At 43.6% G+C, this 27,973-nt stretch overlaps 1 protein-coding gene across 1 annotated transcript in view; it reads left to right on the top strand.

The window, feature by feature from the left end:
* ZNF521 (zinc finger protein 521) overlaps positions 1 to 15,871 on the top strand; it is a 283,654-nt gene extending 267,783 nt beyond the window's left edge. The window contains exon 8 of the mRNA XM_027127642.1: positions 15,065 to 15,871. Within this exon, the coding sequence (XP_026983443.1) occupies positions 15,065 to 15,094 (30 nt within the window). The 3' untranslated portion in view covers positions 15,095 to 15,871. The remainder of the gene's footprint in view (positions 1 to 15,064) is intronic.
* The last annotated feature ends 12,102 nt before the right edge of the window (positions 15,872 to 27,973 follow it).

Below are 27,973 nucleotides of genomic sequence, written 5' to 3'. Positions count from 1 at the left end.
GGAAAAGTAGGGCAGGGATGGCTGTACTCCATGTCCAGGTTTTCTTGGGTGAAAGATCACTTGGCGATGACAAAGCTGAGTAGTCAGCCTGAAATCCTGGTTGGTATTTTATTAATTTTGCACCAAGATAAATCCTGAAATTCTGACAAACTCCATGACAGGTGAAATTCCTTCTTGCAGAATCTGCTCAGCAAGAGGCTGCTCATTTCGTTCTGTTCCGAGGCAGGCAACAGGAGGGCAGCTTTCTAATCAGCCCTCAAAGGACCCCCAGCCGCCCCAGAGTCTCGGGCTGATTGAATAACTCCTGGGCCTCTTCCCCTAGGCCTCCATCAGCGGGAGTCCTGTGGAAAGCAATCTCCCGCAGACTGGCACTGAAGAGAGCTTTAAACCACCATTTTCTGCTCTCCCGAGGAGCCTGGAGTACTAAAAGATAGATGGACTGCAGATATTTTATGAGAAACTGTCAGAAGAAGAGCAGAGTAAATGTTTTTTTTCTTCTTCTTTGAGTCACACACTACATCACTGTTGAATTTCTCCCAGAATCTTTTACATTGAAAGTAAGAAATTAATTGGTTGCTAACCTTTCATTCCCTTCTTCCTCGTTGTCTTCCTCCTTTTTTCTTTTCTTTTCTTTTCTTTTCTTAAATATCCACACAGAGGCCCTTTGCTTAACCACAGTTGCAGAAAATCAGTACCATTTGCAATGAAATATTTATAATGACAGAATGAAAAATTGGATTCATTTTCTGGACTGTAGCCGAACAGTCTGCAACTTTGCGCAGTATTGTTAGGCATGCCTCCTTCCTCCCTTTCATTGGAAGCTTTTTCGAAAACAGGCCACATGTACACTTACCTATGCTTTGGAGGGATGCCTACCAAAACACAGAACCCGTTTCTGGGCTGTTTTTAAAAACAGAGGAGAAAAGAGCATATTTTCGTCTGTGTTGCCATGTGGGGGGCACTCAGCTGTGGCCCATAAAGAGGTAGAGAGGATGTGAACCCCGTCAAAAGAAGGAGCGTTGGCGCTGGGAAGGAGAAGCTGGGAGAAGTTTACAAGGAATCCAGGAGCCAGTCTGGTCTGCGCTCCGGAGCGGAGTACAAATGGCACCCAGCAGGCCATAGAGTCTCGGGGCAGGTTTATAAGGGAAATGGGAAGGCACAACAGAGGTGTATCAATAGACATTGATATATCAGAGCTCACCTTCTTTTTTCCCTTTCGCGTTTGCTGCCGTAGGCTTTCCTCCCACGTGACCTCATATTCAGAGCTGCCTTCTTTCGAACGAGGGTTGGCTACTGCATTTTTTTTTTCAAAGATGAAAGACAAAAGGAGTTTGCTAGGACGGTGCAGCGTTGCATTGCAAACAAGCCCGTCTCACGAGTGCAGGGCCGCCACAAGGCGTTCTTGCTTCCTACACGACTTGATTACATCTGCAGCAAGATGCCAGTGAAGTACATTTCAGTCTCCCAAATAAGTTTTCGCTTACCACTGCACAGACGGGCCCAAAGAGCCGGCCCACGTCTCCTCCCTCCATTGTCGGACTATGACAGAGCTTACATCCCGCACTCCCACTCCGGGACCTGCTCAGGCTCCCAGGCCAGCCCTCTGACTTAACCTTTCATCTGGTCCCTTGTGAAGCCCTGGGTTTAAGTAGTTAGGGTTGTTTTCTTTTGGTGGTTTTTTCCAAAGCGAGAACAGTTCCAGCAGACTTGAGCATGAGTTAAAAACAGCCAAACTCAAACCTGCAGGTTTTGCTCACTGAATTTGCATCCTGCATTGCCAACTCCACCAGATCAATAATCCATATTTTAGTGTATAATAAAGGCTGCCTGTAATTGAATTAGCTCATTCATTCCATCTGATTAGCCCTGTTTTATTCATGGAGCGGAAAAATAATACAAGCTTACCTTCTCCAACATATCGCATGATGTGAATGTAAAAGAGCCTTCAGCACTGTAAGACAAATTTATAAAGATGATGGAGAGTTAATTTCAGTCTTTGTTTATCCTAGGAATAGGAATAATACAAAACACATCATGCTGCATTTTTGTGGTGATAACTTTAACATTCACATCTACTGTGTCAGTCTGTCCTCCAGTCAGCCCGGCATGAATATCCTATAATAGGTCTCTCTTCTTACCAAAAGCAAGAACGCCTCCTCAGTTCTGAAGGACAGCTGGGATAAACAGTCTTCTGGTATTCGCCTTGGAGAAATCCGCCTTAAGAGATTTCACCCTAAGGTCATTACCTCTTATCCATCCATGGATTACCATTTGCAAGCTTTGTGATTGCCTACTCTCTTCTCTTTGAAGCAAAATCTTAGCACACGTTTGGACCTGGGTGATGAGAAACACTGAACAGGAAAGGAGTTCTTCATCATTGGGACCCCAGGCTCTCAATGCATAGACCAATTTGTGTGTGATGCATACTTGCACAGGGGCTTGGAGGTTTTGTACAGGTTTCTAGGTTTGTCTTTTCATTGCATCCAAAAAGAAAAAAAATGATTTGGAGAAATGCTGACAGTTCAGCATGAAATGATGTGTGTTCTGACACAAACTGCATTGTAGCTTAGGAATCTAGCCTGAAGTTCTTTTACTGTGGCATTTCTTTGATTCAGGGGAGAAAAAGAATTTTCTTTAAAAGTGTGTGTTTTAGGATGTGACAGTCACTTTTCTCCATTGCCGTGCAGGAATTCAGCAGAATGTTTCCACTTAACCCTTATTATTGCTGGCTTTCTGGAGGACCGAGGGTAAGGAGAAAAAAATGTTTTTGCATTAGTTTTTCAACAACTTAGGTGAGTCTGAAATATATACCCAAGTAAATGGGGACTGTAATCGTGGCACGTTCAGAATCAATCTTTTCTGCAGACCAGGAAAGGAGCACTGAATAGCATTCATTTAGGTACTGCCAGATGTATTTCTGCAAGGGGCGTGCCTTGCCGAACCGCTTTGGATGATTTTAAGTGTTATTAAGCAGACTTAACAGGGGCAGCTGGCCCTCAGGATAGAAGTAAAGGACCATGGCACAGAAATCCTTGGTGGAGGAAAGTTCCAGGGCAAACCCATCCTCAGAAGGAGAAGCGCCCAAATGCAGACTGGATTTGAATATCTGAGTTAACAACTCTGGGAATATTTCTCTTCCTCTTGGCCAGCTCCTTCTATGTTGTGGCTGGTTTGCATTTGTGTTTGAAGTACCAGGCGGTTTAATGAAGTTATTCTTTTATAAATTTTGCAACACTGAAGCAAGCATGAGGGCTTTAAATTAGAATAAGTGCCACTTCTGTGTGGCAGGTTCCTTTGAGGACTGATTAGAAAGAGGCCTCCTGCCGCCCAGTCCTTTCTGCCCGGCAGCGGCGTTGGTGCGTGGGCTTGTTTACAGCTCACCTTTGAATTTGCACGAGAGAGCGAGCGTACACCATGCCTGCTGCCTGGGCCTCTGTTAGCGGAAGCTGTCTTCCTTTCCAGGATCATGTTAAATACTTCACTTTAAGGAGTTATTTTTTTAATTATATTGCTTTATTGTAATGAATTAAAATTAACTTGGAGCAGCAAATTATCTAAGGATGTGAGGGTTATAGATTACTGTCACCATAGCTACAGCTTTGTCGGGGGGGAACTCAAGGGCTGTCTTTCTAGAAGCTCAGTGCACCATGAGGGGTGAGGAGACTGTTCCACAGAGACCGAGAAGCAGCGTCAGAAAAGATGCCCAGGAAATGGGAAGAGAACGGGAGTTTAACGTGTGGGTTTATGAAGCGAATAAAGGCTCTTCTTGGCCAGAGTGGTGGGCAGCTCTGCCGTTTTAAGACCTGAAAGCTTCTGGGACAAGAAGAGACGAGGCACAAGAGGGAATCCAAGTGTATGTTAAGACCCAACGAGGGTCCATGTAGAATAAGGGATGCACTTGGCATTCCTGATTCCCTCTCTTCCTGCCTGTGTGCACTGGCTAACAGACGGGTGATTTCAGGGGACGCGAGGCAGGACATTATTAAAGAAATGGGCTTGAAGCTTTCTGCAGGACACAAAACATGCAAGGGGGAGGGAAAAGGAAGAGAGCAAGCCAGGAAAAAAAGCACCAAACTTAAGTACAGAATTATTTCTCTTCTCTCCAAACCAGGATTATTTTTTTTTTAATTGAAAGTGAGAGACACCCAAATGGAATTGGGCTTGTGAAATATTCGCATTTTAAAAGGACTTTCTTAGAATTTAAAGCGAGGCCTACTTGGGGCTCCTTCTAATTGCATTCTCCATGCAGGAATATGAGCCCTGGGGGACTTCCCCCAAAGATCAAAGGCAAACACCAGGCATTTTACCTGTAGAACCCATGCAGGAATGTACCTCTCTCCCGGCTCCACAGCACACACTCATGCCAACATCCAGCATAGGCACGAGTGTACACACATGCACATGTGCACACACACACTCATCCTTCTGCAGTTTCATTATGGAAATTCTGGAAACCAACACATCGTCTTTTCACAGTTCTATTCTTTGTATGTATATTTACTAAAGCAAATGCCCTAGTAGACAAGCATTCGGTTGCCTATGATGGGGAAAGGTTGTTTTCTGTTATTCTTCATGATTTATAACATGCTGACTTACTCTTACTGTGAGTTTACCTCCTAGAGAGTGTGGCAGTGTTTTTACTAAAAGAAATAATACACTGCAAGGAAGTGGCATTTCTTTTGCTCTTTGCCCAGGTTCAATAAACTATTCTTCATAATTATTGGGAATTGGTTGAAGGGAATCCTTGTCCATATCAAGTGGAAAAGCAGGAAGAGTTCGTGCTTCCTCCCCCTCCCTAGAAAGGTTACTCTTTGAATATAAATTACTATGCCTTGTGCTTCTCCCATTCTAATCAGATGACCTTTTGAGTCCGGCGGACAGAGTTTAAATCCTAAGCCTGCCAGTCAGTTTTTACATCAATGCCCTGTTCCAACAGCTTTCAGGTACATAACTTTCAATGGATTTCAAAAACAGACGCGAAGTAAGTCATGCAGGCGGAATCTTGCTGCTGATGGTCAGGCAACCTAACTTGACTGCAAGATCTTGGGCCAAGTAATGTGACGATGGGTAATTTCACTAACTAAACCCTTTACAAAAAACCTTCTGGGATTCAAAGTCTAAGAGAAAAGGGAGGAGCAGGAAATGTGTAATGTTTACAAGAGGACAGTTCTGAGCAATTATCAATTTAAGCTCCCATTATTTGCTGCTAATTACTACACGAGGCTGTTAAATATTTAGCAGAAGTTTGTTTAATTGTGTTTGACTTGGGATGGGGCGGGGGGCTTGAATATGACTTGAGCATCATGAGTCAGTGTGTACACCCAGAGCCAGGCAGAGAGGAAATTTGCATTCACCCAAGATGAACACATTTCAGTGTCAGCCAAGCCTTCTTTTTCCTTCATTCCACAGATTTATCTTTAAGGTATCTACAATTAGAGCACGAAGAAGGGGCACTGTTCACGGATGTAAAATTGGAAGGAGGTCATTCTTAACCTGGTTTACAGGTGTTCTAGTTTAGAAAGCACCAGTGTGATAAATTAAACATTACAGGGGGAAAAATTAAAGCTTAGCAACAACTGGCACATGGACACATCTGTCTGTGAAGCACTGACTTAATCCCTGAATATCTTATTAGACTGTATTGCCTATCAAAGCCTTCTGTCCCACAATGCGCTGGATCCTGCAATTCTAGAATCTGAGCAGAATCTTTAAGCTCTGGCCTCTCTTTCATTTTTGCTGGCTCTCTGCAGTTTGATTTAAATTTTCCGTTGCCTCCATGCGTGTAAACAGGTAGCTCAACTCATTATTCTCTTTTAAAAATAAACTTTGTACTTTTAATGTATTTCCCAGTGGCTATTTTGCTCTTTTTAACCTATTCTTCTAATTCGGCACCTTTTTTTTTTTTTTTCTTTTTCCTCAATGTAGTGGATAGTGCATGCTCCTGTCAGTTCAAAAAAGGGAAATTTCAAGCCTGTCCCATATGCAAAACAGATAGGGGTCAGGTAGCGACTGAAATTTTACTACCATTTCTTTTCATGTATTTTATTTATTTATTTTTAATTAATTAATTAATTTAAATTTTGGGCCACGCTGTGTGGCTTGCAGGATTTTAGTTCCCCAACCAGGGATCGAACCTGCACCCTTGGCAGTGAAAGCAGAGTCCTAACCACTGGGCCACTAGGGAATCCCCTTTACTACCATTTTTAAGCTCGTAATGAGAAATGAAATGGTTACGAAGTTCACATCGTCATGTATGACCCATCATCAGTATCTGTCCTTTTGAAGCTGGTGGACCAGCGTGGCCTGTTTTATTTCTCTGAAGTGTTTAATTGTCAAAATACTAAAAATTGCTCTACCTTAGCAATTTGGACATGGCATTCCTTTAAAAATTAGTCTTTGCTTAGGCTTCTGAAGACTCACATTAGACTAAGGCTAGGCTGGCTTTAGGTAGGTATTCTCAAGATATTGTTCACCACCATTGGCTTTCCCAGCTTGGTTTGCTGTTGTAAACAAAAGAGCACCTGTGGTGAAAATAGGCTCTGTTTGAAGTGACCCCTACCTCCCTGCCCAGCCGCATGGATCTTCAGCCCCACAGGGACCAGTACCCTGCCCTCGGCCACTCTCAGCCTGGCTCCTGCTTGGTCTCTCCCCCTGCAGCCCGTCACTCTCTTCTAACCTCCCACTCCAGCACCAGGCAAGTGTGACTCCTCTGAGAACTAAGCCCAGGAGGTGAGGCGCCCTTTCTCTGTGGCCCATGGCACCCTGTCCTCCTGTCCCTGGTGAGTGCCCTGACGGTAAGCAGCTGTAGTCTCTGCAGCCAGCCCAGCCCGGGGATGAGAACATAGCGACCTGCACCGCTCAACAATTGCGTCTTCCCACAAGCCAGCTCAGCCGCTGCAGTGGCTATAAGACCTTGAGAGTTGGCTTAAACTCTCTGGGACTTAATTTCCTCACCTATAAAATGAGATGTTGGAACAGATGCTGCTAGAACTCTCCCAGCTCTGAAACCATTTCTTTTTTATTCTGAAGTATCACTTACAGGTCTTGTTGGCTCGACCAGCAAATGAGGGATGATGGCTTTGCGTTTCGTTCAGAGTAGGGAGTGGTTTCCATAGCCTAAATAGTAATTTCCAGATTTTAATATTTGGGTCCCTTTATACTTTATTAGATTGTAAATATTTCTAAAGCAGCACTGATTAAGTGCCACTAAAATGTACCACCTTTGTTCATTGATGGTACATGGAAGGTCTTAGTAAACTGCTGAATGAGTGGACATTTTTGGAGAGATGATTATTTATACAGGCAATGCCATTTATTATATATCTCGAAGAATCCTTTCCCTGATTTCTCAGCAAATGCCCATTCTCACCATTGACCATCTTTTTAAATGCCATGCCATAGTTCCATGTGGCATATATGTGTCCCTCTTGCTGTCGCCTTTTGTTTTTTTTGTAATTTGACGGGGGGAGATAGCTCTGAGACTGAAGACTAGGTCGCATCCTCAAGCAGGCACGGCAAGCTCAATGTGTTTTCAAAACACTGGAAGCAGTGGGCCTCAACTGGGGATGATTTTTCCCCCAGGAGCTATGTGGCAAGGTCTAGAGATTTCTGGCTGTCACGACTGGGAAGGTGCCCCTGGCATGTTGTTGACAGAGGCCAGGGATGCTGCTAACATCCTACTGGGCACAGGGCAGACCCCTAGAGCAAAGACTAGTCCCCCTCGACATTCCAGTACTGCTGAGGTTGGGAAACCTTGTCCCACTGGCCTTCTAGAATCTATTTAATTTGTAGGCATCTCTCTCTAGAACAAAGCAGTTGAATGACATGTTTTGTGTAATGACTAAGAAATAGCTTACTGGATTGTGTTTTTGGTTTCTCTGGGTGAGATAGAAGAACTTTATACTACAGATACATGGTCAAGCCTTCTGAACATAAACTCATAAACATGCCAGTGTCCACATGCTTCAGAGTCACCTCAGCCCAACCTTTTCTAGGCATATTTAGCATGAATGTCCAAAGAACAGCAAATACAAAAAAAGTCCTTCAGTGAGGTTTATTAGAATGTGAAATCATTTCCTATGGGAGGTGTGATAGAAGCTTCATGCCAAAAGCATTTAAAACTAGCCTAGAGTGTGAACTTTATAAAACAATTTTTGTCCAACAAGGGGACAAACTAAATAACCTAATAGTCCTTTTCCTTAATATCGTGTATTTTTCTGATCACTTCTGATGATACCCTTTCACCTTTTGCTTTAATATAGCTTAGTGTCATCCAGAAAATGCTTTGAGATGTCAGGCCAAGCCCATGTGAACTGTGAAATGTCAAAAGAAAATGCATCAGTGTCTCTCTAAGTTCATAGTGATGACATTACCATATGAAAAAATAAAAAGGGAAATTCTGTCAGCGCAAACATGATCATAAATGCAACATTCATGGCATTAAAGAGAGGGGCAAAAGCATATCGTGACAGACGGTTTGGGAAATCCCATTGCTGTTTATCAAAATAAAAGCGTAGAACCTCATTTTAGTGAATCCTGCCAAAATAAAAATCGTGAGTCAGCCACCCTGGTCATGAACATCCATCATACGAATATGTCTTTTAGACTGTCAGAGCACTTTGGGAAATACTATACATTTGTCTTTGAAGAACATTCATTAAAATATATCTCACCAAAATGCACGTACCCACATATATGTTCCTGACGTTTGCCAGGTAGGGCCCATGAAAACACAATTACCCCAAACTTCTCCAGCTAAGAAGTATATGATTTGTAGACAAGGGAAACTCTGGGGTGGTAAAACGGGGTCTAACTGGTATTTTGGATGATTTGGGTGATTTTTAGAACATTCTAACAGTACTTCCAAAGCTGAAGCAATTCACTTTTAATTAATTTAAAACTCTGAGTACTTCGGTAGTCATGTGGACTTTGAAAATGTTAATTTATTGCCTTCACATCCTGTTAACCTTATCAAGACAAAGGCTACTCTTCGCCATTGTATTTTTTTCTCTAACCTATGGGGGAGATCGCCCAGTATCCTCTCTCCATTAGCTAGATACACTCCTAAAGCTGTTTTACTAGCAAAAGAACTTGGGAATGAAAAAAAGAGAGAGGGTGGAAATGTAAAACTCTTGATTAGAAAGTATAATTTAATAGAACATGTATTGAACCAAATGTATTGATTAATGTAGAAGATATAGTACTTATATTGATTCAAACCAGAGATTTAGTACTAAAAGCTCTAAGCCAAAAAGCTGCTGCAGATTTGCTACAAAAGTCAGTTTAATGCTGTCCTTGAGAGCGCCTTCACAAAGAAATTCTTCTAATGTTTGAGGACTAGGTAGAATGCGGTATATGTCAGTTTGATCCCGGAGGGTTTTATTTTGTACTCTAATAGCTGTTACGAGCCTACATTATATCCAAGGAGTAATTTTCCTTAGGGGTGCCCGGCTCGCTTTGTGTCAATATTCTAGCATTTTAAGTCACGTACAGTATATGCTTCTGGGAACAGGGAAGGAGCCAGCCAGACTCATAATGGTCTGCATTCATTAATAAAGGCAGAAGCTTCTGTCCCTCCACTGCCCGCTACGGGGATGCCTCTTTGGCCTTCAGGGACCCGTGCAGACACATTTAAAGAAAGCTTTATTTTGAGTGGGCAGGAGATAAAATGTAGGACTCGCAGGCATTTCCTAAGTCAGCTATATGCCCGAGCACAGGGTGACCTTAGTGGGTCAAAGAAGAATGCAGGTCAAGAGACTTATTATCCAGGCTGTTGGAAACCAATTGCTTTTGTTTAAAAAAATAAATAAAAAATTAAAAGAAAAAAAAGCAGTAGTGCTTAAAGGTGGACGATAATGTAGAATTCTGTTTGCAGCCTGTAACTGCACGACTGTATGTGTACTGGGATATGCTTCTAGAAAAATGAAAGCATACAGGCTATATCCATAGTGCTTACAGATAAAGGTCCAGCCCTCGTGATAAAAGGAAGGGTAATATAATTAGTTAATCAGTGATGATTGATTACGGATGTGTGCGTTCTTCAACTAAAGAAAAAACAACATGCTGCCATGGTGCTGTCACCATCTGTTGAAAGAAACAGCCACATTTAATCCTTCTGTGTCTTTTATTTCTTCCCGCCTCGCATTGTTGCAAAGCCACAATTGCCTACTATTTCTTCTGGTTGGAAAACATCTCATTTAAATTGAATACAACTGCAGTTTAAATTCGGGATTCTAATGGCATGGTGAATTAGTGGAAAGCTTGTTATATTTGTTTTTTCATTCCTTTTTAAAATAGCATGCTGTCTCTTTTTCTTAGTTTTAAAAGCTTGTCAGAATTTGAGACAAAAGGCTATAAATACACAACTCATGGTAAAAATGATTAACATCTTTGAATCAACAAAGCTCACAAAACTTCCATTCTGACAGTTTTTATTTTTATTATCACTGCTATGTAACATTTTGCCGATGCCAACAGAGGGCTACAAAGCACAGACAACGAGACGTGGTCTGTCAAAATATTGGACAAGCGAGGGCAAGCTGTGGCACCGTTTTTGGGGCTAGGGACTTAATTTTTCTACCCTGGGAAGGTAGATTCCCCCTGGCTTTCCTCCAGAGCTTAACTTCATCTTTGTTATAGGTACAGATATTCAAATTCACATCAAGATCACAGGAAAATGGGATAGTTTGGCCAAGGTGAACAGTTACAGGGGATGGTGGGTTGTTTTTTTTTTTAATTTAAAAATATTTTGCTTGGATTGCATTTTAAATAGGATTAAACCGTTTGACCAGTAAATGTGGTCAGCCCTCTGAAAGGAGGAGGCTGAATTAATCATGTGTTAGCGTGCCAAGCCCAAAATGAGAATTCCAGTCTTGTAAAATGAAAGGCATCTCATATTTTTAAAGAAATTCATAGTGCTAGAAGGGAATTTTTAAGGTCCTCATCTGTTTTTTAGCTTTCTAAGTCTAATTTCACATTTTAGAGAAAAAAAGATAGAACAAACTCCTTCTAAATGGGGCCCTTTTCAGTAAAGAGTGTTTCTGTTGTTGTTGTTGTTTTAAACCTGGCTATTAAAGTATCATACCTAGATGGATCGTCTTTTAAGCTTTAAGGTGTGTTGTGAATTTGATTTTTTTTTTAACACAAACCCCCCTCGTGTAAAACAACTGTTCATAACTGGGATTAATGGTTTGCAATTTTCGGTTACTTAGACGTGGGGTCTCCAAGAGATGGCTTTTTGCAGAGTAGAATATGGCTCTCTGTGGGATTGCAGAAGTTGTCTTCTCTTCCAACTTCCTTTTCTGTCATCACCCCCCCCAGCCCGCGTCGATGTTGCACTGATGTTCTCCTCGATTATGTAAAACACTTTCCCTTCATTGGAACAGATATTTTTTCTCATAACCTGTCATTGCATTAAAGTACCTTGGGGACTGTGAATTGCTGTGTAAAATTGGTGAGATTACCCACTGCTTTGTTCTAGCGTAGTGGTTTCCTCCAGACCCAAAGAACAGAAAACTCGTATAGGAGAAGGCTGCTTGCGCGTGGCCCGGCAGCCTTTTCTCGCCCTGCGCGTCCCCGCCTGTGCTGCAGGGGCTCAGGAAGGGCTCTGTGGTGTGGCGGGGTGTGGGGAGGAGATAGGGCAGGCACCTGCCCTCTCCTTGGGCTTAGCGCTTCTCTGGTCTACTTTTCATCTTTCCCACTCGCTTCTTGTCTCCCTTTCTGTCTGTGATTTTAAAAACACACCAAATAGGTGGAAGGCTCCCATGAAGCAACTTCTTGTTTCTCTTATCCTTGGACCTTCAGTGAAGTCTGGAGACAAACACTCCTCATCTTTCTCTCCAACCCCTAAAAACCAACCCAGTAACCTGTGCAGCTCAGACATTCCTTCCTTCCTCCAGAAGATGAAATCAGGCCATTTGTATTTTCAGTGACTCAAAGTACTGCGTGGAGGAGGGAAACAGTCACATCCCAAAGATCCCCAGAAGTGGTGAGGACAAGCCCTTGAGGACTGGATCAGAATCACCTGTTTGTTTTGTTTTCAATGCAAATATGCCCAGTTGCCACCTTGAGAATCACAGACAATGGTGAGCCAGGACTGGGAGGCCTGACCTCACCCCCAGCTGATCTGGAGAAAAAAAGAAAAAGAAGGACAAAAAGTGATCTCAATGGTATACAGGTATCTCTACACCGAGAGAACTTTCTGCCTTTACCATGTTTCATGCCAGGTTTCCCATTTAGACGTGATTTGTATTACAGCTCTTTAGTTTTGTTGAATCTTGAATTTTGCAAGCCGTACCCTTGTCCTTCTCTCAAATGATATATATTTTTTCTCTTTATATGCAAAGCATACATCCTTTATAGTAGCAACTTCAATCTGTTGCAATAAGTGATTCATATGTATTTGTTCATTTCTTTGCAGCTCCGAAGAGACTTGTATGGCTTTGGTTTAGGATGAAAGCATCCAAGAAACAACTGTTGCCAACTATTATGGCCAACTTGTGTTAGGTTTTTGTTCTGCAGTATCTTAATATAGGCACATAGAAGAACACAGGATAGATTGCAGTATAGCTTCCTTTATTAACCACTAAAATTCGATTGAATGTGGAATGTCTATAGTAAGCGCTTAAATATTTTTAAATAATGTTATTAAACTGATTTCTGTTTTTTACTTTATGATAAAAAGTAATCACACATCCTCCTGTCAACGTTCTACCATTTAGATAACTATTGTCATAGAGTCTTGTATTCATTTTCTCTATTTTTTAAATTAAAAAAAAAAGCACCTTTCTGTAAGATCAGGCTTGACTCTTTGAGATAGGAAAATGCATGAAAAAGTTTAGACAGTGCATTTTGAGTAATTGAACTTTTTTTACTGTTTATAACCTCTTTGATCATAATTATGTTGATATTTAAGGGGATAGCAATGTTTCTTAGTCTCATCAGTATTTTGATTACCCTTTATGTCTACGTGTTGGTGAAAAATAATTTGCAGAAGTATTTATTTAGAATCAATACAAAGAAAAAAAGAGTTGGCATAAAACCGGTCTGCTCCTGTATGTACTTTTAGGCGAGGACTACTAAAGAAAAATTTAAAATCCAGCTTGTCTTTTACTGAATTAATAAAAATGGTATGTTTGAAATAAGGCTGAGTGAAATAACATCCTCATTATTTGCTGTCAATCTTCTTAGAAAATGGGCTTAGTTTGAAATAGGGAACGGAAGACCTGGGTCCTTTTCACAAGACTCATGTCTCCTTCATTGGTGCTCTTAGCCCCAGCTGGGCAACCCTGAGAGCCAAGCCTCTGGTCCTGCATCCTTTACTCATCGGGCAGGCATTTTGCTAGTTTGGTGGGGGATGAAAAGATAACAAAGATCTCTGAGACAAAGCCCTCTGTTGCAGACTTTCCATAGCTCCTCTTTCCCTACAAGACAAAGCCTGAACTCCTTAGCCAGGTACAAAGGGCTCTTCATAATCTGGCCGCAAACTTCTCTCCATCTTTATTTCTCATCAGCATGCTTGGTTCTGGACACTTGAGAAGATTCCAACCAAACTGAATGCGTTGCAGGTCCACGAACATACCTTGCATATTCTTCTTTGCCTTTACCCACGTGGGTCTTTGGCCTGGAATGCCTGCCCTGCATCCCAAATGCCTCTTCATTCATATTCATTCATAGTATTCCAGCCTCAACTAAAATGTCACGAGTTATGTCCACTGCAAAGCCTTCCCCAAAGGCCAGGCAGGGTTAGGCGCGCATGATACTCCTATGGTCATTTCTAATATAATCCCACCAGGTTGCTTTACCATCATGTGCCCACGTGACTTTCTTGAGACTGTGAACACTCTAAAGATGTGAAGGCAGGGACCGTCCTTCTCCCGTCAGTGGCCCTTGCCTAGCTTGTCAGTCGTTCAATTGGCCAGACCCGCTTTGCTGAGTGCTGCAATCCTGGGGGCTATGCCTGGTGGTGATACCAGGATGCAAGAGACGCTTGCATCTCTTGAATAAGTGAATGAAGACCAAAATTACAGACACAGGGAGAGAGCCGAAATTGCAGCTAACCACAAGACCCCGGATGCGTACGATATAAGCAGTATAAAGCACAGTGGGAAATCAGAGAAGGGGGAAAGCAGTTTTAGACGGGATGAGCATGAAGTGGTAGTATTTTGTGGTAGACCTCAAGGTTCTGATCAGAAGGGATGGGGAAGGGGGTCGACTGGGAGAGGTGGGAGAACGAGGCTCAGGGGAGGCACAGCGGAGGGAAGGTGCACATCAGGCCATCTCCAGGCGTTTGCTCCGAATGAAAGTCCCGTGGACCTGTGACCATCCCCTGTGCAGGCCATAGGCCCAGATCTGGGGCCCAGTGTTTACCCCCAGGACCTGGCTTGTAGTTATAAGTTACCCAGGAATCCCAGTTGCCGGCTCAATTTGGAACCGGGATGTTGGCTCAGAAAGGGGACATGCTGTGTGGATGGAGAGGAGGCCACCAGAATACAACAAGGACTGCACCCGCTGGGGACGGGGGAGGTTGCAGGCTGCTGTGATCTGCTCCTGCGCCAGGATGGGACCCAGCACCAAGCCCACCCCAAGGAGAGGAACTGGAGAAGCTTCCTGTCCTCTATGTCAGTTGTCGGCCAGGCTGTTCTTGCCCGTAAAGTCTATATTCAGGGACAGATAGAGCCTCTGCTGTTAAGACGTTCACCTTCTAAGAGTGAGTAGAACAAAAACATCTGTAATGAATGGAAATGATGCACAGATAAATATAACTTAAAATAGTGCTACCCAGGCATTTGAAAAGACGGTCGTATCCTGATAAGAAGAGATGGTGGAAGGTAGGGCGGCGGTCTCCGGGGAAGCAAAACAGAGGCAGAGAAAGGGGAGACCCCTGGCCCCGCCCTTCCATCCTGGCTCCCACTGGGGGAGGGGAGGAGCCGGTCCCATGAGCACTGATTCATCTGGGTGCAGAAATACAGTATTTAGGTCATTATAAATCAATCAGCATTTATAGATACTTGGTTTGATGAAAATACAATCACTTAAGGTTTTTTTTTTCCCCCTTTCATTACAGAATCATACGATGACCCAACACAGCAGTTAGTGCAAGCACGGTCTCTCAAGGAGAATGACTTTTGTGGCACAAAAAGGGAACATATTTTACTCTTTGCACGAAACTTTCATTGTTAATGTATATTATTCAGAAACATTGTATTGTACCATAAAACTTGTATTATCAAAACTGTTGGATGTTCATGTGTTTGAACTTTTGAGCACCGGATAGACCCCCTGTATATAAAGTGTCTCACATGTATTATGTCGTCTGATACTAAAATGGTCTTATAAAGACAAGTGGACTTGGGCCCTATTCAGGCAAGATTTTTAAAAAAATGTGAGCAAAATGGCTTAAGAGAAAGTATTTTCAAGGAAGACAGATTAAAACAACCCTGTTACACAGGAGAATATGTTTGGACTTCCTTTTCTTAACACTTAAGCCTAGAATTTCTCTTTTGGTATATCAACAGTTAAACCCAAGACTATTTTTTATTGCTGAAGATTCTTGCAAACCATGAAGAGATGTTCTCACAGAACCCCACAGCTGGATAAGGCCCGTATATATATTTGTAAGCCTTGCAATGTGACAGGTAGCATCACTATATATGCAATAGTTGTTATGTAGACTGTCAAAGAATTTTTTTTTTCCTGGATACATTTGAAGCTTTGAGTGTTCAAGGTTTTCCTTAATGATTTCACACAGCCAAATTCTTGAATCAGTTGAACTAACCTGTATGTTACTGTTATTAATGTTTACTCTGCGGTCTGAACCTGGAGATTACTGGAATTGTTTTCCAAGAGGAAATAAATTCAGTTTACCATTAGGTATGAGTGTATTTGTGTGTTTTCTTTTTCTAGTTACTCTGCCATTAAAAAAAATCTAATTGCCCGCACCCTTGGAAATGAGTTCTGCTCTTGAGAATATCCCAGGCATAACCTCAATCATATTTAAGCTTTCCACGCTGGGCCAAAAGCAGCTGGGAGGAGATTCATCACGTCGCATAGGGAAGGAATCAGACCCGAGGTACTTCTTCCTCTTGCAGATCCTACCAGGTCACATTGTACTGGAGGATTTTGACATCACAGATGGATGTGATGGCTGTTTTCTGCATAATTTGCAGCCCAATTCATGTCATGCTGTGCAAATCTGAACTCAAAGTAGATGGCTGCAATTTGAGAGGCAGTTTGGCTTATGTGTACTTAAGAAGCAGCTTTGTTCATTCAGAAGACAAAGCACAGAGCGGGGAGCCTGTGAGCCTCGCACTGGCACAGAGCGCAGACTCTCTGTGTGATCTTCTCCACATCAGCCACCTCCAGGCCTCACTCCCCCAGCCCGGAGAGGTGACGTGGCTTGGTCATAGGCCTTCACGCAGGCACGGGGTGTTGCCTGGAAGTTTGCTCACTGGTTGCTCACACCATGGCTTGCCACAAAATGGTGAATGAATAGGCACTCGAATTTCAGAGGCTTTTTTTGGGGGGAGGGGGAAGAGAATAGCCATGTGTACGTTGAGTCCTAATATACATGTTTAGCCAAAATCAGTAACTATAGACCTGATGTTAGTGGGCAACTTTGATCCACATCCTGCTTAAAATACTTCACCCACTGGGACTCTTTCACCCTCTTTGAAACTCTGAGGACCTCAAGCAGCTCTTTAAACAAGCGAGAATCTTCACAGCACTTTTTCTGATGGAGAAGCTAAAGCATGGACTGGTTCACTTCATTGTGACCACCTGTCACCAGGGGAACCATGAATGAAACCCAGATACCAGCCACGCAAGGTGTAAGCCTCACCCCATGGTGCTCAAACCCTAGCCTGCGTCAGGATCACCTGGAGGGCTTGTTACATCACAGGGTACTGGACCTGACACCCGGAATTGCTGCATCAGTAGACCTGGTGGGGCTCAAATGTTTGCAGTTCTAGGACATTCCCAGCTGGGGCTCACGTTCCACACTTTGGAGGGCCACACTTTGAGACCCACTGTTCTACCCCATTTCCAAATTAGCTGAGTGCATTGAATGTGAATAGCCATGCAGAGTGCTGGCAAATTATATTACTTATTTTGATACCAATAAAAGAAAGTTTGGTCAAATTTTAGGACCATTCAGAAACAGGTACCTCCTGGTAATTAATGTACGTTTGCTTGCCAGAGTGTATCGTGTGTGTGTTTAGTTTTTTAATGCTAGGAAAACCTACGACTATACATTTCACAATGGATTGCCAGCATGCTATTTAATTAAAAAGCTTTTTCACCAGCTACATAAATAATGAAGTATGCTAAGAATATGCAAGTACATTCATAATTAAAATACTCAGCTATGTTTAAAAAAATTAAGATCTCTGGCCTATTCAAGGATTTTGCATTTAAAATGAAATAGCCACACGATGATTTTTTAAAAAGCTTTAAAACCTCAGGTTATTAATGAGTGGGTTCTATTTTACTAAAAGGAAGCTGCTCTTCATTCATGAAAAGGAAGCAGGTGATGGTATTATCCAGGGATGGAGCCTAAGCTGCCTTTAACAGCATCACCTCTGAGAGACTTCCCAGGCTCCCGGTAAACAGCAAGGGTTGGAATTCCTAGGAAGCAATGGAGGCTGGTGCCTATCATTCTAGAGGCTGTCACATGGCTGGCCACTGGGCTCCTTCAATACAAGCATTTCAGCCTCTTCCCAGGTAAAGCTGGAGGCCAAAGAGGTTGACCCTTATTGCTCCATATGCCTGCCCGATCTTCCAGTGACTATGAGATCGTTCAGATTCAGCAGGCCCTTCTTTATAACCAACCATTCTTTGGATCATAAATACTGAACAGTGTGTGGAGCAGTCATTCTCTCCTTCTGCTTATTACCTTGTTTATATTTATTTCCTGCTTCATTCCCTAAGAATATAAGGCAACTTAAATAAAGATTAACAAAACGTTAACAGGGAAAGCAGCATCGTGCAGAGAAGAGAAAATACAGTGAAGCAGCTGGCTTGTTTTCTGCTTTAATTTTGGTTTTGAACGCATTTTTGCACTGGCTTTGAGCTTCCTGGTAGTAAAGGGAAAAACAACAACAGAAAGGAAGGATTATACCACTTGCTCACGTGAGATCTTTTTCCCTATCACTCAATTCCAAAAGAAATTTCTCAGTGACTTTATATGCAGTCAGGTGGCCAATACAATGGCCACTGTTCCTGACCCTAACTTTATGATCTCATGCAGTGGCTGTCATCTGGAGGAGTGTGGCTGCACCTACGGGTAGAGGCCAGAGATGCTGCTAAACATCCTATAGTCCACAAGACAGGTCCCCAGAACAAAGAATTATCAGGTCCCAAATGTCAACAGTGCCAATTTTGAGAAACTGCTCTCATGTAAAATTCTCTATGATTGTTCAAGGACCTTTTTACATTAGAATTATCTGGAAAACTTTAAAACTCTATTGCCTGCAAGATTCATATATATGTGTGCGTGTGTGTGTGTATGTGTGTGTGTGTGTGTGTGTATGTATGTGTGTGTGTGTGTATGTATATTTTGGTCTCACTGTGTGGCTTGTGGGATCTTAGTTCCCCGACCAGGAATTGAACCCCTGGGCCCCAGCAGTGAAAGCGCCGAGTCCTAAACACTGGACCGCCAGGGAACTCCCCTAAAAAACTCTATTGCCTGAATCCCACCCCCAGAGAGGCTGACTTAATTGGTCTAGAATGCAGACATGCCCCCGGTGATCCTAGTGCAGCCACACCTGAGACCCACCAGGCCAGGCTCCATTCACACATAAGTATACTGGGCTCAAGACTAGAAATTTGAAAATAACATCCAAGGAGTAGAGAAGTATGGGCCTCAAACTCTCTTTCCTCAACATTACTTTTTAACAACTGGGCGTGTAATGCTTATTTTAACTCTAAAGTAACATAACCTATGGCAAGTTTCAGAAGAAGAGGAAAGGGGGAAAATGACCCAGAACCCCACGTGGCACCCTTACCCCTGATTCAGGATCACAAGTTTTATGAGTGAGAAATCTGGCCCCATGGGAACTCTGGCCACCCAGAGAGCAAATCACCCATCACCTGCCAAGGCCAGGTCGCCCAGCGTCTCAGGAGAAGCCAGCAATCCGGGTGGTTATGTGCCATGTGCCAATTTCTGAATGTTGGCAGCCTACTCCGTTTGTTATTCAAGCTCTGCTGACCCCCACTGTGCAGGCCATATGAGATAGACTTTCGGGCCAGGCCCTACTCTTGGATTGCCAGGTTTGACCTTCAGCATCAAGTATTATTTTTTTCCAATTATTTTCATTCCAGACTATTTAAAATGTTTGTTTAATATTATTATACGGGGCTTCCCTGGTGGCGCAGTGGTTGGGAGTCCGCCTGCCGATGCAGGGGACACGGGTTCATGCCCCAGTCTGGGAAGATCCCACATGCCGCGGAGCGGCTGGGCTGGTGAGCCATGGCCGCTGAGCCTGCGCATCCGGAGCCTGTGCTCTGCAATGGGAGAGGCCACAACGGTGAGAGGCCTGCGTACCGCAAAAAAATAAATAAATAAAAATAAAATAAAATTATTATACGATTTGTATATGTGAGCATCATATGCAGTTTTGATGTTGCTTTGTGGCCTTCACATTTCTATTGCTTCAGGTAGAACAGCAATGCACCAAATGGATGTGTTCTATATAAGCCTGCCCTTGTTCCTGGATATTTACATGTCAGACGGATTTTTTTTTTTTTTAATGATGAAGGATAAAAAATAGCAGAAAGTCAGTATTCTCCGTTGCAAGTCAGATATGCTATATTCTCTGTGGCAAATGGAGGCTAGGTTAAATATGCTTTGGAAATCATGTAAATGGGTGAGAGGGTTGACATTCTGCTTTGAAGGTTGATAAACTTAACCAGTGTTCCAGTCCAAATGGAGGGTAAAGACCCCAGAGGCGGCCCCCAGGGGTCCCCCCAGGCTGAGTTAGGCTCCTTGGAGCAGTGCTGGGTCTGTTCCAGAACTTGGAAAAGGATTCCGATGAACCCTCAAGTTCTACTCTACGGAGCACGGCAGCCCCGCTTTGTGCCTGTCGGGGTGCAACATTGCAGAACCCTTGAGAAAGGACGTTTGAAACTCCAGATCCATTAGAGAATACCTGCAAACGCTTCTCCACTCAGCTTCAGCAGGCCGGAGGCTCTTACCGTCTCCCTTGTCTCGAGGGAGCACTACCAAAGGTACTGCAAACGCCCAGAGTTCGAGAAAGAGGAATGATTTAGGGTAAAATGACCCGGCGTGGGTTTCTGGCAGAATCCCAAGGCTCAGGTCTGGTTGGCACTGCGTTCCCGGGTGAGCACCTCGCGGGGCCAGGGAGGAGCCCCATCTCCGCCAGATTCCTTTGTAATGAAGTCAGCTGTCAACTGGGGGAAAGGCACTGGGCCCCTTTATTTCCAAGCAGGTGATGCAGCATATTAAAGGTTGAATTCCATCTTGTGCTCGCATCCTGAAGGAGCCAGTTTGCAGGCAAGCTCAGTTCTTTCTGCAAAGAGGGAAACTTGGCAATGGTGGAGGCTGAGTACTTAAATGGCAATCAACTTCTGGCTCATATCAATTAATTCCTTCATGGACTTCTGCCTAAGTATAGCATCTTGAATTCCCAGCTGCGGAGGCTATGAAAAACAGCCCAAACAACACACGCCATGATCCAGGGGATGGCGCGCCGGTGAAACGATGATGGGTGAAGCTGTCTCAGGGAAGCAGGAGGCGCCCATCGGGGGCTCCCTCTTCGTTTACCTGCAGAATCCAGGGCAGGACACATACTCCCTTCTCTGGGTGGGAAATTCTTTGAGAAAACTTTTACTATGTCCAAAGTGAAATCATTCTGAGGGGAATCACCTCCTTTTGGAGGTGATTTTTAAATATCCAAATTTTAAAATATCCAAATCCAAAGTGCCCATGAGATGTGGAAGCAGGATGGGGACTAAGAAATCAGAGGAGGGCTTTGTCATCACTCAGACACCAGGAGAACCTATTCCCAAAGTGGTCCTCGTCCCAAGGAACCTACCGGCGCCGTCTCCATCTCCCTTTCACGTGAACAAGGAGCACCTTGATCGAGCACTGCAGACAGACTGAGGATGAGTATCGGTGGTGCCACGTGAGATTTGGCAATCCTTCAATTCATCTGGCAAGCTCAGACCTTGACATCTACACAGGGTTGTGAATTTCAAATCCCTTATCACTCAGGTGGGTTCTCCTCATCTAATGCTCTAACAATGTGGCTATCACCAAGCTATAACCAATGAAAATCAAGGTCACGTGGCAGGGACAAACTCACTTTTCCTCCGCTGCATGTGAAACATCCCTGGTTTGTCTCGCTCTCTGTCTTTTTTAAATTTTTTTAGTTTTTGCGGTACGCGGGCCTCTCTCACTGTTGTGGCCTCTCCCGTTGCGGAGCACAGGCTCCGGACGCGCAGGCTCAGCAGCATGGCTCACGGGCCCAGCCGCTCCGCGGCATGTGGGATCATCCCAGACCGGGGCACGAACTCGTGTCCTCTGCATCGGCAGGCGGACTCTCAACCACTGCGCCACCATGGAAGCCCTCTCTGCTGTCTTTTACTGAATCAGAGGGAGAGTTTGTTTTCCTTGTCCAGGAGACAGAACCTTTGTTTCTCTAAGGGAGTGTGCTGTCCAGTATGGTAGCCACCAGCTGCCTAAATACGTGGCTACTGAGATTGAAATGAATTTAAATTAAGCAAAGTTTAAAATTCAATTTCTCATTCTCACTAGGAACGTTTCAAGTGTTCAGCTGCTTTATGGGGCTAGGGGCTACCGTATAGAACAGCACAGGTACAGAACACTCTCCTAATCACAGAAAGTTCTCTTGGGCAGCTCGACCATTCTAACCCACCCCCTCCCACCTCCTTTGACCCCTTCCATGTACAGAGGCCCCTCTTCCTCTAGCTCCTTTAATTTATTTTCCCACCTATCTTCATACTGCTCTCTGTCTTCAAATGTGCACAGGTTTTCCCCTCTTCAAAAAAAAAAAAAAAAATCATTTTTCCTGACTCCGAAACCTCCTCCCAAGACTGTTTTATTTATTTTCTTCCAAATTTCTCAGCTCTGTGGTCTGCTCCCACATCCTCCACTTCCTGACCACTGACTCGCTCCTTCCTCACCTGCAGGCTGGCTTCCATCAATATCCATTTACTGAAAATGTGTTCCGAAGGTCACAGTGGCCTTCTCACCACCCAACGAGAAGGGTTTTCCCCCCGTCCTCACTCTCCTCTGCCTTTCAATAATTTACACCATCAGTCACGAGGCCCCATGTTCCTGCTTGGCAGTGTTTCTTATGTTTATTCTTTCCTTTCTATTTCCAATGACAGGACCCTAGGGAGGTCCTTTTCATCTACTACCTCTGGTCTCTCCTCTCTCTAATCCCTCTTGTATATAGCCACCATGTTCATCTTTATAAAACAATTATTTCATATCATTTCCTCACTCAGCAAATACCAGTGACTCCCAGAGTAAGGCAGTGAGAAAGAGTGTGGTTTAAATGGCACTTGAGCCCTTTTCTGCCACTTACTAGCTACGTAGCCTAGACCAGCTTACTTGGCTTTTCCGAAATTTCTTTTTCCTTCTTTAATTTGCGGGTAAGTATACTTACAAGTTGTTGTAGGGTGTTTGCTGGTGTTGCTGTCAGTGACTAAAAACACCTGAAATATATTAGATGCCCTATACAGGAAAGTTACTGCTTTAAGTATTATTATCTTTATTTAATCCAGGTTCCTTTTATGTTGATTCTAGAATCACTGCTTTTTCTCCATGGTACCTCTTATCCATCTGATTCCCTCCTTTATAGTGTTTCTAAAAAACAAACACCACTTTTACCTTGTCTCCTGCTTATGAGAACCTGAAGTAATGGTCTTATTATCTTCCAGAAAAAGATGAATATTCCTTAGACTTTCAAGAATGTTTTAATCTTGCCCAACTACCCATTCAGCTTCAACCTGTTTCTGTCAGTGAATCCAAGTCATCCTCCTTTGCACATCTAGTCCATCCCTTTACTTCATTTTTCACGTCTATTGTCTATTTATTCCTACTGTTCACACGCTCTTCCTTCTTTCCCTCCACTTACCTCAATCCTGGTCAGTTTTCTGGTCACAGACCAAGCCCCTCTTCCATAAATCCCAGGCTAATCTGCACCATTATCTCCTTTCTCTAAATTCCCATTGCCCTTATAGCCTAGCTTAGCAATTCATGGCTTCCTAGCTGGACTGTAAATCTTTCAAGCATGGGGAATCTGCTCTCTGTATTTTTTTAAAATCCACCCGCAGTGATGTCACCCTGGAAGTTCAATTAAGCACATGTTGATGAATTAAGAGCTTGACTATAGTCCTCAGTCCCTCTTAGTTCAACAAAGGATGAGGGGGTAAGACAAGATCCCTGCTCCCCAGAAACTCACAATTAAAATTACCCAGAGACTCCATCTCAGCCATTTTTCCTCAGTTCCACAGTTGCCACTGTCCTCATTAACCTGGTAAAGAAGGGCATCAAGGACCCGGGTCAGCATGGACTCAGTTTATAGCCACAACACATTGGAGTTGCATGTCCAAAATGCCTCCTTCTTTGATCTCTTCGATGGTAATGATTTCAGTTGATGTGTTTAGCACCAAACTCCAATAGAGCCAATATTTTGTAATAACTGTAAATGGAAAGTACCTTTAAAAACTGTACTAAATATTTTTTTTTAAAACTTGGCTTTAGACAGTACGGTGAATATAATTAATGATAAAAAAAGAAAAAAAACCTGAATCTGAAAAGGTACCAGATCCATATGTAAATCCAGGCTTCAGCTCACTCCTTTCTTAAAGCAACAAAGATGTTGACTGTGATTACAGATAATCAGATCTTTCCTTCTGATGAAATGGGCATATACTGAACCAGGCGTACGCTATATTCCCTAGACAAATATATTTACACTTAGAACATGGAGAGAAAAGAAAATGTCAACAGCTGACAGCTTCTTGGCCTATGGGGTGTGATCCAGGAGCATAATAAATTCATTTAATCTTGGTGTTGAATAGATGCATGTTAGGCTTGTGCATATATATATATATATATATATATTTTTTTTTTTTTTTGGCCTTTCCTCCAACATGTTTTTTGAATACAGTGTCACATTCCTCTGTGTTGTCAGCAGAGACGGGAACCAAGCTAATCCTTTGGGTCCAACCTGGGATAACTTTCCCTAATGAGTAAAGATAGGAATGAAAAAGGGACACCATGTAGAAGGTGCCTTGTTGCCAAATGTTGGTGGATGACTATTTCATGCTGAAAGATATGCCTCAAGAATGTTGGCCACTGGGAGCTCACAAAGTCCAAAAGAAGATGCATTTCCACAGAAGATCTTAATCATGCTGATAAAGGGATAAGCACGGTCAAGAGGATGGAGACCAGATAAAAAGCCACCTCTGCTTAGAAGCTGGAACTTGCTCCTCTCTCCTCATTAAGGCATTTCTCATCTCAGCCAAACTGGATATGAAGATATGTTCCTTATCCCTGGCAGATCTCACAAGATATCAAACATTTCAGACTTCGTGTGTGAAAGCATGACATATTGGTTAAGACTGAAAATAGCATGTTTCTGGTAGAGTTCAAGTAGATAAGAAATACTACACCCCACTGTTTTTGTAAATGCCAGAGTTCCACTGAGTCGAGACAGATGGTAGCAGGCAAAGAGGCAATCTTATAATCAAAAGCTAAAATGTGTCAAAAATATGTTAGCAAGCAAAATAGAGCAGATTACTAGCTACTCATGTCATGACAGCTTGCAAAACATGTTAGGATGTTGAATCTCTAGTTATATAAATAAAGGAACAGTAAACAGAGCAGCAGCAAATGGTGTGACAGCTCATGTAATGACTGCCCCTTCATGGCAGTTTGGGGAAAGAGAAAGTCATGTGGTCACAAGGAGCCTCGGATGGACCTTAAGAGGCCCCCAGCTTCAAGTATGGGGATCCATTTTACTTCCGTGAGTAACAAATTTCTCTGTGATACCCCAAAGCTGTTTAACTCAATTACAGGAGCCATTCAAACTTACCAGAGAGAATTGTAAGGATTCCTTTGAGAATCATCATGTCATTTAGCTCAAAGAAACAAGAGGGTGAGTGTTATTTTGTGAAAACAAAGTGTACCCAAGGCTTTCTGTATATGTCAATCTCATTTCAAGGAGGTTTTTTTGACCACGGGATGGCAAGGCTTCGATGGCCCTGGAGAATGAGCTTGACCACAGGTCAGCCCTGGGCTTCTTATTGTCTTGGTTAACCTTTGATCAGGTTTGTGGAGAGGGAAGGCAATGTTTATCATGACTGGGGGAAAATGAAGATACTTTTATTGAGCACCTACTATGGCCCAGGTACTATGCTGCTGTCACATCCAATTTGACCTCTTGCCTCTCGAGATGGAGAGAAGGTAACTTTGACTAGTCCGCACCCAACGGAAGTTCAAATCTGACCTCCTCCCCCATCTTTCCCTTCCCCTTTTCTGCACTCAGAGAATCCAGGGGCAGAAAGAAATGGTAGAAAGTGGGCCTTGTGTTCTCATGCCAGCATTGCCACCACCTCTGGCTCCAGGGTTCTACTTCAACACTGGCTGCCTCTCTGGTCCACTCGATACCAAAGACATGAAGGTCAGCCCCACTTTTCAATCTCCATAGGGAATCACCTGGGGAAATTTCAGTGTACCAGAGAACGCTGCATTTTAAAGCAAGAAATCTTTTGATAAGCTACTTATCAAAGGGTGAAGGTCCAAGTGTCTAACATGTAACAAAGGATGATAATCAAATTTCTGGAGATAAGACAAGAAAAGGAATTTGCATTGTTCTTGAGGAGGAACCAGCAAGACTGGGCTCTGCATTGGAGAAGAAAGGACCAGAAAAGGCGACAACCCCAGCTGTGTGGTCGCCAAGTGAAGACTATAGAGATCAGAAGCGTCTGAGGCATATTTCTAGGTTTTGTTTGGTTTGGACTGGTTCTTTGAAGATCGGGCCAGGCAAACCTCCCCTGCTCCCTTCGGTGCTAAATCCTCAGTGAAAGCACATGGCCCACTAATGCTTCTGGGGGAGTGGGCTCTTCCTGGAGAGCTCAGACTGCCGTCTCTGCCCTGCAAGGTGGAAACAGACACCTGGTCAGGAGGCAGAGAACACGGGAGTGGCTGGTGCCTGGATGACCCACGCCAAGCAGCACTCCTGTGAAAGCGCCCCTGAGAAGAAGAGATTCACCGAGAGTGAGCTGGGTGACAGAGGAGTGGCCGATGCTACAGCTGCTCGGCTTCCAGTGGACACCAAGCTCCTGACGTGTCCTCAGCCAGATGCCTGGGAAGTTCATCCATCTCCCTAAATCCACACAACTCCGGAAAACGTGGTACCCCATTTCACAAAGGATTGGGGCTCAGAAAGGTAAGGCGGCCCGCCCAAGGTCTCATAGCTAACTGAGGCATGATTCAAAGTCGAGGCATATATGTGAGAAAAAAAGGAAGAGAAAGGGTATATTTATGTGATACGGATTTATGTGTTAGCTAAAGACCCAACTTAGAGGGCTTCCCTGGTGGTGCAGTGGTAGAGAATCTGCCTGCCAATGCAGGGGACGCGGGTTCGAGCCCTGGTCTGGGAGGATCCCACATGCCGGCGGAGCAACTGGATCCGTGAGCCACGACTACTGAGCCTGCGCATCTGGAGCCTGTGCTCCGTAACAAGAGAGGCCGCGATAGTGAGAGGCCCGCGCATCTCAATGAAGAGTGGCCCCCGCTTGCCACAACTAGAGAAAGCCCTCGCACAGAAGCGAAGACCCAACACAGCAAAAAATAAATAAATTTATTAAAAAAAAAAAAAGACACAACTTAGAGTTATGCCCCTAAATACAGAATACCTATAAACATTAATTAGCATCCTCTTCGGCATTCCACTGAGAAAGATAGTCATCCATAAGACCAAATAAGACCTCTTGACGGCCCTACAACTACCATCAGGTGAAAAAAAATGGATTCAGGGTGCGCTCCTGCTAAGTCAGATATGGAATGTGCAACTCACACGTTCTGGTGAAATTGAAGCAGGTGAACTCTAACTGCCAGGACGTAACGAGTATAATAGCCAAAGCGACCATGTGCTTCAGTTATCTATAGGTGTGTAGATGTAATGGGACCCCCTTTATAATACACTTGGTCGTTCTCTTCCTAGTTACACCTGAGTGGATTTTCCCCCATTGGGAAAGCCAGTGTAGGAAATCTTGGAGGTTCGGGGCCATGAGAGCTCCGAGGGAAGCTAAGTGGGGGGTCATTTTATAAGGTAATGGGTCCCAGGAGGCAAGATGATGAAGTCCTAAGTTCCTGTCCTGCGGTGTGATTTTGGACATGGAACAAGGTCTCTGGGCTTCAGGTGCTTTATTTCTAAAGTAGGGGAAATGGTCCCTTGTCGCTTAAGCTGTCATGAAGATTAACTGAACACAGCCCAATGTCTGCCACTAGTTGGTGCTCAATAAAATTGTGTCCCTATTCGTCTGCAGAGTGTTCCTTTAGCCTAGGAGCAACTGAGAGTTTGACGAGCAACTGTTAATTTTCTTTACTATCAATTTTTCTGTCAAGTGCCACAGGAGATACTAGCATTGCAGAGCTGAGTAAGAGGCCATCTTTCATCCAATGAGCCCACTGAAGGCTCAGGAGGCAAAGACCCACACACAGTGACCATCCACGTGAGGAAGTGCTCTTTTGGGGTGTCAGAAAGATGCTGTGAGAGTCCAGGGGGTGGGGCATCCATCTGTACACACGAGTTACATGACGGCTTCAGCGGGGAGACGCAGTGGGAAAATCAGTAAGAGCCCTCTGGGTTGTCAAGCCTAGACAGAGCAAACAGCCTGAGCACGAATAAAGGTGAACTTCTGTCATTTTGTTGGAATTCTCAAAATAAATGTTTCTGTCCATAGAATACAATTCTTG

Source organism: Aethalodelphis obliquidens, unplaced genomic scaffold (assembly GCF_003676395.1).
Source record: "Aethalodelphis obliquidens isolate GAN/ISIS:26980383/991018 unplaced genomic scaffold, ASM367639v1 scaffold32, whole genome shotgun sequence".
Lineage (NCBI taxonomy): Eukaryota > Metazoa > Chordata > Mammalia > Artiodactyla > Delphinidae > Aethalodelphis > Aethalodelphis obliquidens.
The sequence above is the reverse complement of the archived record's forward strand: the minus strand, read 5'-3'. Positions and strand labels throughout refer to the sequence as shown.